At 34.3% G+C, this 15,360-nt stretch overlaps 2 protein-coding genes across 5 annotated transcripts in view; one reads left to right on the plus strand and one right to left on the minus strand.

Annotated features, from left to right (window-relative positions):
• The window catches only part of tho2 (THO complex subunit 2-like protein), a 33,928-nt gene extending 25,935 nt beyond the window's left edge, over nt 1-7,993 (minus strand). For both annotated transcript variants that reach the window (XR_002544540.2, XM_022073177.2), the window contains exons 1-11: nt 7,871-7,993; nt 7,370-7,446; nt 5,690-5,781; nt 4,708-4,836; nt 4,430-4,545; nt 4,142-4,275; nt 3,325-3,581; nt 2,003-2,149; nt 1,356-1,528; nt 699-897; nt 186-355 (exon numbers count right to left, since the gene is read on the minus strand). Coding sequence is in view for 1 of the 2 variants with exons in the window: in XM_022073177.2 (XP_021928869.1) it covers nt 186-355; nt 699-897; nt 1,356-1,528; nt 2,003-2,149; nt 3,325-3,581; nt 4,142-4,275; nt 4,430-4,545; nt 4,708-4,836; nt 5,690-5,781; nt 7,370-7,446; nt 7,871-7,980 (1,604 nt within the window). In the remaining variant the exon portion in view is untranslated. The remainder of the gene's footprint in view (nt 1-185; nt 356-698; nt 898-1,355; nt 1,529-2,002; nt 2,150-3,324; nt 3,582-4,141; nt 4,276-4,429; nt 4,546-4,707; nt 4,837-5,689; nt 5,782-7,369; nt 7,447-7,870) is intronic.
• Nucleotides 7,994-8,390: 397 nt separating this feature from the next.
• On the plus strand, nt 8,391-15,209 carry LOC110834248 (tRNA (carboxymethyluridine(34)-5-O)-methyltransferase ALKBH8). Of its 3 annotated transcripts, none has more exons than XM_022073193.2 (9): nt 8,391-8,634; nt 9,062-9,296; nt 9,526-9,660; nt 10,851-11,054; nt 11,896-12,055; nt 12,445-12,688; nt 13,115-13,270; nt 13,764-13,913; nt 14,019-15,209. In XM_022073193.2, exons 1-9 carry the CDS (start codon nt 8,623-8,625, stop codon nt 14,523-14,525), a joined length of 1,803 nt encoding a protein of 600 aa, XP_021928885.1. In that variant the 5' UTR covers nt 8,391-8,622; the 3' UTR covers nt 14,526-15,209. The 3 variants fall into 3 exon arrangements, with proteins under 3 accessions (XP_021928885.1, XP_021928886.1, XP_021928884.1); XM_022073194.2 differs by having other exon boundaries at nt 8,392-8,578; XM_022073192.2 differs by having other exon boundaries at nt 8,585-8,989.
• The last annotated feature ends 151 nt before the right edge of the window (nt 15,210-15,360 follow it).

Here is a 15,360-nt window from a genome sequence, read left to right on the forward strand (position 1 = left end):
GAGCAGAATTTCATTTTTTTTTAATTTCAATTCAAAAATTAAATATATATTTTCTGCCCCTGCAGGCATTGTTTATCACTCCATCCAGTTAAATGTAGTGATTCAGCATTTTGTTTGAATTTATACTGACATTTTATAGAACTGCTTACTATCAATCAAGACAATCTTAAACTTGTTAAACTAACCTGCACTGGTAAGGATACAGTTTGATGACGTTCCACACCTCTTCAGCTATACAGCAGTTACAGTCCATGTATGAGAGGGAGGGAAGTATGACTTCATCCAAAAGTGTAATAATATCATAGTATAAATTATTTTCTCCCTCTGGGATTGCCTGCTGGTTTTCACCACATCCCTAATGATAAGAAAAATAAATGGCACATTAATGAATGAAAGCCTTATAAAGGGTTAACAAAAAGTTTTCAGAAGCATTTAAGATAAATGCTTGGTACTTTCCTTTAAATTTTTAATCTTCTACATTAAATTATACAATTAATTCAATTACAGGCTTTTGTTATATGCCACTTGTCAGACATAATATCAATATATTTGATCTGAATGAACAATACACATTTAAATTTCAAATTTTATTAGCAGGTCTCCAATTATGTCAACTTCCATGTGGGAAAAATAATGTTACTCAAAAAGTATGGACCATTTTATAATAAAACATGCTTCTGAACACTACATGTAAGTACCTGGGTAAGTGCAGCCTTTGCTAGTCGAATAACCTTGTACATAAGCACTGGGTCATAATGCATGGAAGGTCCTAGGGCTAGTAGCATTGGTATTACAGACTCCCTCAACTCCACAAAACTACGTGCTGGCTGCGGTGCCAGTGGACTGTCAAGCAGAGGTACAGGACGCCCCACAATCTTCTCTGCCAGGCCACAATTCCTGGAGAAGGACAAAGTCTGTCAATAACATGAATTGATGTGAAATTCAATAACACATCAGCATCTAGTAGTAGTTTTAGACAAGAAACATGAAGATGGATATGAATTCCCTATAATGAGTACATTTTATGCACTTTGTACAATTAATGTATAAAGCGATATGATAAAAAGTGCAAACCACAAAGTTAGAGGACAATTTACAAAACAATTAAATGTACTAGATAGAGCCACAATTTAAAAAAGGATACTGAAAACAGAAATAGAGGAACTAGGATGGTCAATATATTATTTGACTGTGTGAACAACTAAGAAATTCAGAATAAGATTTCATACTGAGACATAATCCAACCAAATCTTTTAAGTAAATCAACAATATATGATATAAGTTATCAGATAAAAGTGACCTTCACAGGATGCCAATGTCTCAATTTGTAAGAAATGTGTATTTGATCCACCTACTTTCTATACACTGGTTCCATAACTGAATGCAGCAACTCGCATAAAGCACGTGCCACAGGTGGCTGATCCAATACGCAATGTTCTGGCAACCGTTTTGTAAGCTGCTTGGCATGATTCCAATCTCCAACCTTCAGTAATGCTTCACAAAGACCAAACTTCTGATTCGCTGCATACTGCATTGAAAAGAAAACTTAAAAATAACTGTAATTCTGTGAGGTTCAAAGCTTGCCAACATCTATCCTAAAGATGAAAGTGCAAAGTACTTTCCTGATGTGTTGTAATATTTAATACTGAAAAAACAACTGACATTAAAGATAATATAACAATGACAATTCTCACAGCACATTTCCCAAATATTTTCTGGGAACACTGAATTCTAGGAATCACATACATTGATCATATTTAACTGCATGAATATGGTCCATGATAAAACAGCAAATTATTAGAGGTGTACATTACCAGATAAGTGGAATGATCAGTAGTGACCAAAACTGCACAAAAACATCCATACTATATGCAGCATTCCAACCCATGATCCCAGAATTCACTTCATCTAAGACTGCAAATACCTTAAATTGTACATTCAGTATGATGTATCAATGACACACAGAAATACTGAAAATATTAATCTCCCATGATACAATTACCTTTTCCTGTACATTCTCCTTCTCTTCTACTGGTTCCTCCTTATCTTTGTCCTTCAAACAGATAATGCCGAGTTTTCTGACATATTCCTTAGCTTCTTTCATATCCTTCTCCCATTCTTTGTGAATGACTTTGTCATCAGGAGTCAACTACGGTACAAGAAAGCAAAACAAAGGATTAAAAAAAGGGTTTCAAAGAAACATTGTTCTTTTTTATTACCATTTACATGGTAATATTACATAAAACATAAGCAAACGACAGCTCACAATGGCATAATTTTCAATACTTAAAGTAATGTACACAGACCTATTAAAAATTCTAAGAATTGCACATTTATTTAAGCATAATGAATAAATGAGAGGTGAAGATAAAGTGGTAACTTCTTTTGCATTTTAAAAGGATCTGATGATCATGTGTTACACTCCAAATTACTGACAAGGTCCAATGACTGAGGTTAGATCTTTCTAACGGACCCAAGTGAGTATAAGCCCCTCCCTTTTCACCCAAGGATGGAAAAAGATCCAGTTTCCGAAACGTGTTCTTCGGAATACTAGACAATGGACAAAGTCCAAGAATTTAGTAATCCTGATTCTATTGTATTGTTTGTTAATCATGCATGTGCAATCCCACTCAGTCATCTCTTAAGACATATTAAAGTAAAGAATATGTTCAACCTTCACTGGCTGGATGCCAGTTATTCTGCACAGTCCAGCAGGCTGTGTCTCTCGGTAGTACTGGTAAACTGTTAAAGATCAACAAGCAGGCCTATAGTATGGGAATTTAGATCTCATACTCTGGTATGATATAAGTGTTATGTCACAGATTACAGTGGCTGAAGCAACACATATACGTAATTATGCATTAACCTTTTAAACACATCCAACGTTACATTCAAACATCAGCTGAGGATAATGAGTAAGGTGGCCAGCTATTCATGGCCCAAGGGAATAAAAAGTTGGACAACGCTGTTTTACATAATGAACTACTCTTTCCAACACAAAAGTTGTAATCCAGATTCATATAAAGAATACGACATCAATTCAGGCCAACATAAAATTCAGACTTATTCTTCTTCCTGACACATTTTTCACAGTTTCTTCCCATATTCTTCATTCTGTGTAATGTATTTCCTAACTTGTTGTTTCAAAGACTCCCAAATAAAAAATTCAATTAAAACTTGTGGGGTAGTTTAAATATAATATGAAGGTGGATAGCATTCTCCTATTAAGCATTCATTTAATTTAATTTCATTCACTTTTTACAAATATAAAAATGATATTAATAGTTCACCTAATCTATTTACCAAAATCATCATGATACATACCCAAGAATAAATATCATCAAGAGCAATTATATTATGCTGTAGCATAAGAGCAGTTACAAAGTACAGGGACTTGGGTGTTGTTTCTTCTGCATTGTTCTGGTAGAAACAGTATTTGAAACCCAACACTTCACACAAAATCTTTGGATCACACATATAGGAACGCAGCAATGGAATAAAGAAATGGTGATGATCACGACGGCATTCAAATGATTCCAAGATAATATCTAGAACTCGATTTGGATCCAGATTAAAACATCCTGGAAAAAAAATTGTATTTCAAATATAAAATGGAAAATACTGAATTTGCTACATTACAAGAGAAATTTTGCTATTATGAACATATTTAATCTTTGGTGTCCATTTCTATTCAACAAGACCCTCCATCATATCAGTATTTCTTTCTGGCTTTCATAATTGTCATTTTCAAAACATCACACTATGTTAAACAGGGGATGTCCATCCTAATATGTAAATATATGTTTAAATATATTTATTTGGTTGTGCATTTAATAAGCTAGGACATTCCAATCCCAGTTTCATGGGAACAATGAATAAAGAGTAAATAGTAAAATATATGCTATGTAAAATCCCTGTATGGTACAAACACCTTGCCCAAAGGCCTTTTAAATACAATCAACTAAGAATCACAATTTTTAATAAGAACTTGGAGCCCTTTCACACACACCTCTGATAAACCTTGTCCAGTCAAGAAACAAGAACAACTATGAAAGTTTATCCCATAATAGGAAAAACTTCAGTTAGCCTCAAAATTAATGAATACAAAAGAATATTATCTGGTCATAGGAATCAAACTTACCTATCAATGACTTAATTACTTCCAAAATATTAGTAGGTGTCACATTTCCTGACACTTCCTGATTTAACTCCGTAATAAGTTTGGCATAACCTTCACTTTCCTCCCTGAACAGGTTAAATTTGCGTTGTTTGTAACTGAAATAAATAGCCAAATCAATTAACAAGTAAAAAAACTACCTCACATGTTATAATGAAAGCATCTACAGGAGAAAACACAAAAACTAGAAATATGAAGACTATATTGATATTACCAATTGTAAAAGGGTACAACTATTTTTATAATACTCACTATAGCTTTGTCTTCACTTTGATAAACTTAGTGTAAAAATTTCTATTCTTTAATGTACCAACATCCTGGAGAGTATCAATCTCCAAACGTTCCTTCAGTAACTTGTCAGACAGAAACTAGAATAAAAGAAACAGTACAATTATTTACAGCTATCAATTAAAATTAAAAAAATATGGGCATCCAGTCATTAACAGTTGAAAAAATTAAACTTTTATGCCAATCCATAAGAGATATGATTCACAAACTGCACATCCTAAAAATTTTAATATTCTGCTGACCTTCTCAGTTTCTTTCACAATGAAGCAAAATCTTTGCCTCTCATCGCCATTATTCTCTGCACATGATGTTTCTGCATCAATCACACTGACAACATCCAATATTATAGATGGCATATCACTGTGTAGATTCTGGAATAGAAAAATGACAGGATGTTGGGGAAAAATTTACTTAAATATTACAGCAATATTTAGTTAAATTAAAACCTAAGTCTACATACATTCATTCAACTGGTAACTGGTATCCACAAGGAATTTTTAGAGTTACAGATTCTGAGTCCTGGTAAAGTTTGACAATTTCATTATAAATTAACACAATGGAAACAAGTAAAAACCACTTGAGTTATTAAAAACAGTCCAACAATTCCTTAATGTCATCAGTTTCCATTTCATAATGAGGAGATGAATTATAGAAGTGCAATGGCTGTTTTTTGATTCCATTAGCTCTGTAAAATTTAAATTCTAAAACAACATACACATTATTCAAATTTAACATATTTTAGAAAAATATGGTACTTTACTTCAGCTCACAATATGAAATTTCAATACCAAACAAACCTGATAATAGAAAAATGTGTTCAACATCTACAGCTCATAAACATTTTACTGATGGCCACAGAAGTCTTGTAAGAAATGTAGCCACAAATCAATGGCAAAAAAGAATCTACCTTTCGAGGCTCATTTATTTCAACATGACATGTTAATAGCTTTAATTTATTTTGTTAAAACTTTATAACTATCAGTTGCAGCCTCCATTACACTTATATGTAATTTTTATTGCATCAGACTGAGTTTGATAGAGAACACACTTTTACATCCATTTACCTGAGTGAATACCACACAATTACATTTATTATATTTTAACTGTAAATTGTCAGACTCAATCTACAAACAGAATGAGACAAGATTTTCTAGATGACTGACAAAGTTGAACAGAAGTGACAAAGAGTAAATACTACAAAAATCACAGAATACAAATACTTACCACAATTTCACCTAGAGTGGTTGCAGTTGCTTCTCGCCTCAATGGCCCTTTGATACCATGCCATATTAATTCATAAACTGCTCTTGTGAGTCCTGCAATGAAACACAAATCCATTACTAAATTGTAGACTCCTGACAAGAGGCAATCAAAAGAAATGGATCAGTTACAACAATTTCTTATTCTTTAGCATATACCATTACCATTATGTTCATTTATTGCACATACAACTTTGTGCCACAAAGCCAATCCAGCTAAAGATATCACACTGAACAGAAGCAACACTATTATACTTGCATTTTGTTAAATATTCAAATACATTTCCAACAGATGTTGATAACAGTAGGATCTTTACTTTAAAACATAAACAACATTTCTGTACAATGGGCTGATTTTGAGAAAATCAATTAAGTTTAAAGTGAAATATGTCACTACAACTTTTATTGTGGACCCTATGCCAAATTGAACAACTTGTGTTGGAATTTAAACAACTACCTGCTTGGCCTTGAATGGCCATTTAAAATCTGCAATACGCAAGGGTTTGGGAATGTGGATTGGATTCATCTGGCTCAGAATAGTGACTAGTGGCAGCCTCCTGTAAACATTAATTAATCTTTGATGTTCATAAAAAGCAGGGAGTTTCCTGACCAGCTTAGTATATTAGTACCTTCTCAAGGACTGTCTGCCCCATGGAGTTACTGTGAGACTGCAGCAACTATGATTACTTTAAAAGTAAATTCTGCTGTCAATCTTAAGACAAAACAGGAGTTAGTTTGATTTATTTATATATATATATATATATATATATATATATATACACACACACACACACACACACACACACACACACACACACACACACAGATATATATGACCACCACAACCACAACAGAGTGACCTAAATCTTCAGAAAATAAAACTGTACCAAAATAAACACACACACACATTCTTTGAACATTCTTAATTCTGAAGGCACCAAACTAAAATTATTCCAAAGAACAATTATTATACTAATCATGCAGTCTTCCTGTAGAACTGTATATCAATAGATATATGTTAGCTCTCTGTGGTAGCATACTGGACTTGTACACATGGGATCATGGGATTGAAACCTGGTCAAACAAACAAGTTGTTATGCTGCCATGTTATCATTTTACATTATATGTATTTATAAAAGTTTTGTATTTTCTGAAAATATATAACCATTTATCATTGTATGACCCTAATGCAAGTAGTACCAGTGTTGACACCACCCAACAAGACTGTTCATCTGCCATGTTGGTATTACTGACCTAGAAAATTGAAAAGCACAATTCTAGGGAATATTCAAATGGCACAATGTCCATACCAAATTTTATCCAAACCTGTCCAGCAGTACTTTCATTGAATCATGTGGACAGAAACATGATCAGCCTTACATGCATTCATTTCATGCACATCGTGCAAAGAACACATACTAAGACTAGCCTATCATCCACTGGAGACAAGTGAATATACTAAGCCTAGGCTATATCAACTGTTCATGAGCCTGCCTTGATGTTGCCCAGCATAAAGACCATCTTAAATCTTGAGTCTCTTTCCAATGCAAAGGGTTAATTGGGAAACTCATTCACTAGTTTCAGAGATAAAACATGTGGACAGATAAATGTAACATTCATATAATATAGACACATAAGAACATACCTGCATTTTTTCCATTCTTTGTCAAAACAGGGCTAACATTCTCATCACTTTTCACAAATTGCTTGCATGCCTTGATGCTGTAAAAGAACAATTTTTAAATATTTTACTGAAATGGAACACAGGAGTGACGCACAAAAAAGAAGACAAGTAATAAGAATATACAATTGCTCTCTTGTGGTGGCATTAAAAATGTATGTTTTGTTTATGTATAACATCGGTCTTCTGTATGAGTACAAGAAACACAAGTAAACTTATAACACAACAGACATACAAAATATTTATTACATTCAATTTATTGTGTGCTACAAGTTACATGTATCAGAAATATAACAGTAAATCTCAACAAATATTGCCCATTTGATACCGGAATCAAAAACAGCCTCGTACTACACAGGCAAACCAACCTTTTGTACCACAACATAACCACGAGATGGAAAATATATTCACTCACAAAAGCAAAAATTACTGTAAGAAAATGGAACAAATGTTATAATATCTTACAATTCAGTCTTCCCTTGCCGTTCCCAACTTTTCCACATATCAGAACTCAAACAGCTAACAGCCATGTTGTCCACACAACTATTTGTGCATTTCGCCAACTGTTGAAACATTTATTACCAATAATATATAAGATAGCTCTACAAACAATGTATTGACAGAGATTTGTGAAGCAGCGTGTATTGTTAAAAAATTGTCAGTGGAACCACGGTTCCGGAGAATCTGATGTAAATAATTCTCTGTATTTAAATTATATTTAAGCAATAAATACAATGAAAGGAAGGTAGCTGAATGTAATGTAATGAAATGTAATGTCAAAATTATCTAGTCTACGACGCATTTCTTCTACAAGCGATTTACAGCTCAGCTCTTTCCGCAATAACGAAAGCGGATTGTTGACGGCAGTAATGTAACACAACACTGCCGAGTTATCAGATGACGTTTCCTAGGTAACATAACAATGCACGCAAGCTAACCATTGTTGTCAATTTGTTGATACGGATCTTACACATTTTCGTTACACTTTTTTGCCGAATGACCCTTCCGTATAGACGTATTTACGTCAAAAAATATTGGCGTTGATATTGCTTTCGCCTTGATATTAAACACTGACTGTAGGGAAGTTTCGGTTTGTGTGAATTCCGATCTGTGGGTTATACTATCATGTAGCCGGTCACTAAGCTGTGGTTACCAGTGTTGGCGTAATCTGAGGTACCAACGATTTGAATTTGTGTGGGATGTTCACGACGATGTAAATGCAGGTGGTGGTATGGAGTATTGTTGTGTCGTGTATCATATAGGCTGTTTAGCAGCGTTTCATAAAAACACAAGACCTCCATCGTCAGTGTTGACAGTGATCAACAAGGATTCGAATGAGAATATTACTTCCGTCTGTTGGCAGACGCATACGAACCAATTGGTTACTGTTTACAATACTTACTGGAGCTACAGACCAAAATCTACATATTCACCTCCAAGAGAGTAAAAACTCACTATTATTGTACATGAAGTCATACAATGGCTGAGAATAAATACAAGAAAAAGGCACAAAGAAAACAGACAAAAGCAAAAAATATATTACTCCGAGATACTGGAATCAGTTGTGTAGATGAGCCTACAAAAGTAAGGGGTATTTAAATTTTGTTAATGAAGTGGTTCAACTAGCATATTTTGAGACTGGCCTTTTCTTTCCAGTATGTTATGGTGGCAAACGCCGGATTGGTTACTGGTCTACAGCAAGAACAGTTACTGGAGCTCACCTTACCATATGGAGGAGTTGATAGCATTATTATGCTGCCGGGAAAATCATACTGCTTTCTAATTTTTAAGGATGTACTTCATGCTTCCAGAGCATATGTTTCAATACATGGGAAGATAAAATTAACACCAAATGATTCAGGTCCATTGTATCTTGCATATGCAGAGAGAGGTAATGGGACAATTATTTTTAAATTCATATAATCCTAGAATTTGTTATATTGTCACTGTTATATTCGCTAATATGCTACATCTTATGAATCATTTAATTAGGAAGCCTTGTACCATTAAGTAAATAGGTACAGATAATTACATGCAGACAATGCAGATGGATAACTGATTGCATGTACATTGCCATGAACACATCTTCCTGCTTTTTTATGACATTTTTATTGTTTCAGTGCCAGAGTTTTCACATTCTTGGAATTATTATCAGAAGCCTCCTGGATTAATTTTGCTAGAAGAATTTGTCACTGAAGATGAAGAAGAGTCACTGTTAAACTGTATTGATTGGAAGACAACAGATTCACATTTGGGTATAGAAAGATCAGAGTTTAACCTCCTGTCGCAAGAGAGTTATATACCTGAGATGTATGCAACCTAGGAAGTCATGCTGCATTAATAGCAGACTGAAAAATATTGTCCTTATTGATGTAAACTTTGCTGGTAATACTTTGTAATCCTGGAATTATTTTAAAAGAGGAACACTAATAACAAAACATATAAATGACAATGATATTACAAAGAGCAGAGCAGTGGAAAACAACGAATACATGTTAGAAATAACTTTGTAACAATGACCAATGTTCTCCACTCAGGAATATGAGTGTTATGCATGTGCACATTATATTCCTACCAGGTTTTCTGTGCCACAAGTATTCACTTAAGTCTAGCATACAGTAGGCATAGATGGGAGGATCATATTAAAGTTGAGCTGAAAGAAATATGATAATGAGAATGCATTCATCTGGCTCAGATTGGTTCTATTGGCAGGCTTTTGGGAACATGGTAATGAACCTCTTTGTTCCATAAAAAGTGGGGAATTTCGTGATAGCTGAGCATGTATTAGCATCTCAAGAAGAACTTTGTGACATTGAGTTAAGTAAAATCAAAGTTTAAAATATTATTCATTATGATGAAAAATACCTTCGGTAATTTACTTTACACACATCAGATCTATGAATTAGCAAACAATTTAAGCGCAGTATTTTTCGTAATATATATAATTTCTTAAAAAAGATATAAAATTTACACACAGTGAGGAAATTGGTTTCCATGTTAAATGTGCCTCATGTCATCATAGCATGGCACATTCAGGATCCTTGTAGATATAGAGGGTAACTGCTAATATGTTGCATAGGTAGGTGCAATAACAGTGATTCTCTTTTAGCTTGAATGTTGGGCTTGGGTTTAATAACCTGTCACTTTAAAAGAAATACAGGGTGATACAAAATCTAATGTACAGAGGAATGAAGGAAATCCACAATAGGGAGCTTCTTAATTTGCTAATGAGGTTTGGTTTAAAAGGGTGAAATTGGTAGGACATGCAGCTTTCTTGAGGCAAAAGGAATATATTTGTTTTAAAACCTCATTGATAGAAATCTCCTGTAACTAATAGCTATAGATGAAGTACCTTAGAGAAACATCTTCTGGCTGGAATTTGACCTTTCTTTCTAGTATTGGAGTGTATATAAATTTTTGCAATAAAATTGTGTTTTCACTCCAGGCCAAACCCTTAAGCACAGAAGAGTAAAACACTATGGTTATGAGTTTCGGTATGATATAAACAGTGTTGATAAGGATTGTCCATTGTCTGAAATTATACCATCTGAATGCAACTTTCTGCTGGATCGACTGAAAGAAAATAATGCAAATGTCCTGTCATCATTCCCAACTCAACTTACAGTGAATCATTATCAGCCTGGCCAAGGTAAGGAAATATGTAAATTATGAATAATTAAAATTAGACATTCCTAAATGCATACATCTCTCTTGAACTCCATGAATGTCAAAATGTACTGCATCATGATGGAAATAAATCACCTACTTTCTTGTATTTCTTTTCTTTTTTACCCGAGAGAGAACAAACAATAAGTGCAAATAACTGTATGTATAATGGAAACATATACATGCAATATTGTTCCCAAATTAGTCATAATATTTACACCATAATTATATTGGATATTGTCCATTGTCTCAAGTATAGTTAATGAGCATGATGTTATGGAGTTGACTATTACCATATTCAGTGGCAGACTATAAATTTAGTGTTTGGGTTCCATCACAAACATTGTCACTAGTCTAAAGTAAGGGTCACTTTAGACCACAATCAGCATATAAACTGCTATGATATCAAATCCTTCCAGAGTGTATCCTCCCACATTTTCACAGTATAGTACATGTCTCCATCTTTCTAGCCTCCCAAATTGTAATGTGCAGGCATTATTGTGTGCACTCTGATATCTTTAAATTGATGTTACTTAAATGCTGATCAGAAAAGACTGATAATAGAATGAACTGTAAACATGCTTGGACATGCAGTAACATGTTAGGATACGTTCATTGCAGCCATGTCACTGTGCATTCTGATTTTCTAAGATATGAATTCAGTTTTCATAATTTTGATCAGTGTCATGTTTAATTCAGGGTGTAAAAACTTGTCACGATGACACCTCCTTCATACTTTGAAAAAAGAACATTACAATTTTTTTAATTAACTAATGCTAATGCAACCTGTTTTCTCTAAATACATATTACATTAATATTTTCAGGTATTCCACCCCATGTGGATACACACAGTGCTTTTGAAGATCCAATCTTATCACTGTCACTCGGGTCTTCTATAGTAATGGAATTTAGGCATCAGATTGGCCAAATGATTCCTGTTCTTTTACCCCGCCGATCTTTGTTAATCATGTCAGAAGAGGCAAGGTACTGCTTAGAGTTATGTCACATTCTAAGTATTTTCATTAGTGCATGTTCTATATATATGCTGAGTAACTATCTGAAAATAGAACCTGAAAGTTCAGTTTCATCAACATAAAGCCTACCACTATCTCAAATCACTTCAATCCAGCTCGGATGTATGAGATTATATTTCTTCCCACTGCTTTCAATTTGTTATGTGATAACACTTCAAGAGGTTTTCCCGCCAATATTCTATACATATATGCATGAGCACACACATATATGTATATAACGCCAATCCCCTTTTGTAAGTACAGTAATAGTAAAAGAGAAAATCAGAAATTTATAAATTTAATGAGAATCATCAAAATTCTTCTGTACATTGCACATACAGACTTGCTTGTTGAATTCAGATATGCCTGGAGCCATGGTATCACGCCACGTAAAACGGATGTTATACCAACACAGAGTGGGGATCTCACGATTCAGCAACGTGGGGAAAGAACATCCTTCACATTTCGTTGCATCAGAAAAGGAGAGTGTACCTGTGTGTACCATGATCAGTGTGATTCATATAAGAAGAAAAATAGTATATCAAAAGTTCATATCATAGATGATGTACTAGCAGCACAATTAGAATCACTCCATGTACATGAGGTACGAGCCAATATGACAGTAAAATGTTACAAGCAGTGTTTTATAGTGCCCATTATGTTTAACAAGAGCAGCAATGTGATATGGAGAAAAAAACTAACCTCTTCATCTCATGCATGTCAAAATTAATCATACTTCATTAGTTAACTGAATTTCTCAGATGTTCCATCAATAGCTTGTATGTGTATTTCTCTCATTTTCTTAATTTTCTTCTACTGACCAGTGTGAAAGGAGACAGATATTTTTTTTTAACTTTCTTTATTGGTTAAGAATGAGTGAAGTATGTTGAACTTGTAGAAATATGTCAGATATGCAACTGCTGGCGTACCCTTTCAATTAAGGGCGCTCTGTAATGTCTGTTCCATCTCATACACCAGCAATTAATGTTAAATAAAGAGGATAAGATATTAACTTTCCATCTAATTGCAGGTATATGAAGAGATTGCTAATCACTTCAGTCATACTCGTCATAAACCTTGGCCAAATGTGGTATCATTTGTGCAGTCTTTACCATTCGGCTCACTCTTAGTTGATGTAGGATGTGGTAATGGCAAGTACTTTGGGAAGAAGACAGGTATTTTTGAGGTAAGTTCACAGATAAATGATGAGTATTGTGAAATTCATAATCGTAACTGTTTTTATCAGACCTGGTTGGCCTGATACAAAACAGAATCTTAGATGTTTTCAGAGGCTTTGCTGATAATTCTTTCTCTGGGTTAAAAATTAACTTCTTTTGCTTCTTTCAATTTTTATCTGTACTGCTGTGCAAAATATGTTATTGGTAAAAAATTTTACCTTGTTATTATCATTTCATTTAAGACTATCTAAAAATAACCTTCTGTTACACAGTTTAGATTATATAAATGTTCTACCAAATAAATGATCCACTACATCTTCTGACCTTGTACTTGGTCATTGTCAAGTGGACAAATGTAGAGTATTTAATGGTACACTACTGATTATTATAAAACAACTATTCCAGTATTGAATTCTTTCGTTTGATGGCATATGTATATTCCTTATTCAATACATAACAGGATGCACTAGCTTAAGATCATAATTTATGTTCTGTATTTAGATTGGATGTGACCATAGTGTTGGCCTTGCAGATGTTTGTCGAGATCGTGGGTTTGAAGTGTTCAATTGCAACTGCCTGTCATTGCCACTGAAATCTGAAATTGCTGAGGGATGTCTTAGTATTGCAGTTCTTCATCATCTTGCCACTAAAGTAAATTTAGCATAAGAAGCATTCTTATTGTTTTTGTGTATGGGTTAAGTAGCTTCATGCTCATATACTGACCTCAAAATCTTTTTTATTGCATATATATTTCAGGAACGAAGATTACGAGCAGTGGAAGAAATGGTGAGAATTCTGTTGCCAGGTGGAAAGGCTCTTATTTATGTATGGGCTAAAGAGCAAGAAAGGTACAAGACACAATCTAGCTACTTGAAACAGGACAGGAAAAACAGAAAGAAGGTGTGTGATAGTGAACTAAAACATGGACAGCAACACAGTGATGCCAGTAAATCTAAAGACACAACCTCAAACAAAGCTTCAAGTCAATTTCCATCACTTCCTATCCATACAAATAGAACACAGTTCCAGCATCAGGATCTTTTAGTACCATGGAAGCTGAAAGTAGCAGGGAAGGCTGAACTTGATAAAACAACAGAGGCATCACATCTTGAAAGTTCTCAGGAAGTGCCTACATTTTATAGATATTACCATGTGTTTCAGGAAGGGGAATTAGAATGTCTTTGCAGTTCTGTGAAGGGTGCTAAACCTATCCAGAGTTATTATGACCAAGGAAACTGGTGTATTGTTCTTGAGAAAATATAAATTCTGTCAGAATACTCTGGGGGATGGGTTAAAACAACTGCTCCAGAAGACCTCCATGATCAGAAGTCTTTCTTGAGCACATAATTGTTCAGCTGCAAGCTCAACTTTCATTGCTGTCATTGCAAAAGTCTGCCATTGGATTGTATCCGTAGCCAGTTCACCCCAATTCACATCTCACAGCCTATTTTTGAAACATGATATACAGGATGATTCAAAAGGTCAGGGCCAAACTGAAGGAGCGTATAGAGGGACTCAGAGAGAACAATTTTCGAATAGGAATCTATATCCTCCGAAGTTATCCTGAGTCAGTCGAGGCCATTGAAGGTAGGGAAGTCTGATAACATACAGCTGAAATAATCGTACTTTGCTGTTATCCTCCTAGCTTAATTTTGTTTTTTTTTATTAATGTACAAGGATTACATTAGCAATTTTACAAACCAAATTATTTCAGCGGTATGTTATCAGACTTTCCTACCTTCAATCGCCTCGACTGACTCAGGATAACTTCGGCGGACATGGATTCATATTCGAAAGTTGTTCTCTCTGAGTCCCTCTATACACTCCTTCAGTTTGGCCCTGACCTTTTGAATATCTCTGTATAAAAACTGGCATTGGCTAGAAATGTTGTGTTCAGAGACAGTGGTGTTTTTATTTTCTTTCTGAATACATGCATTTTCACCTTTATCACATTGATATTTTTATTTATGACTGCCTATGGATATCCTGTGACACTTATTTTTACTGTAATGTGCAAAGTATATGGATTGTGATGAATATATTTATTGATATATATGAATGAGTGTAGCTGAAATACATTTACTGGCACAAATACCAA

The sequence above is a fragment of the Zootermopsis nevadensis genome, unplaced genomic scaffold (genome assembly GCF_977971745.1).
Source record: "Zootermopsis nevadensis isolate Lab colony 2312 unplaced genomic scaffold, Znev_1.0 Znev_ptg000022l, whole genome shotgun sequence".
Lineage (NCBI taxonomy): Eukaryota > Metazoa > Arthropoda > Insecta > Blattodea > Termopsidae > Zootermopsis > Zootermopsis nevadensis.

Bases quoted from the DNA above. Each gene is read 5' to 3' on its own strand.
- LOC110834248 (XM_022073192.2), top strand. From the start codon at position 8,885: ATGGCTGAGAATAAATACAAGAAAAAGGCACAAAGAAAACAGACAAAA. The intron at 9,297-9,525 runs GTAATGGGACAA...TTATTGTTTCAG, and splicing joins TCTTGCATATGCAGAGAGAG to TGCCAGAGTTTTCACATTCT. The intron at 12,056-12,444 runs GTACTGCTTAGA...TGTTGAATTCAG, and splicing joins ATCATGTCAGAAGAGGCAAG to ATATGCCTGGAGCCATGGTA.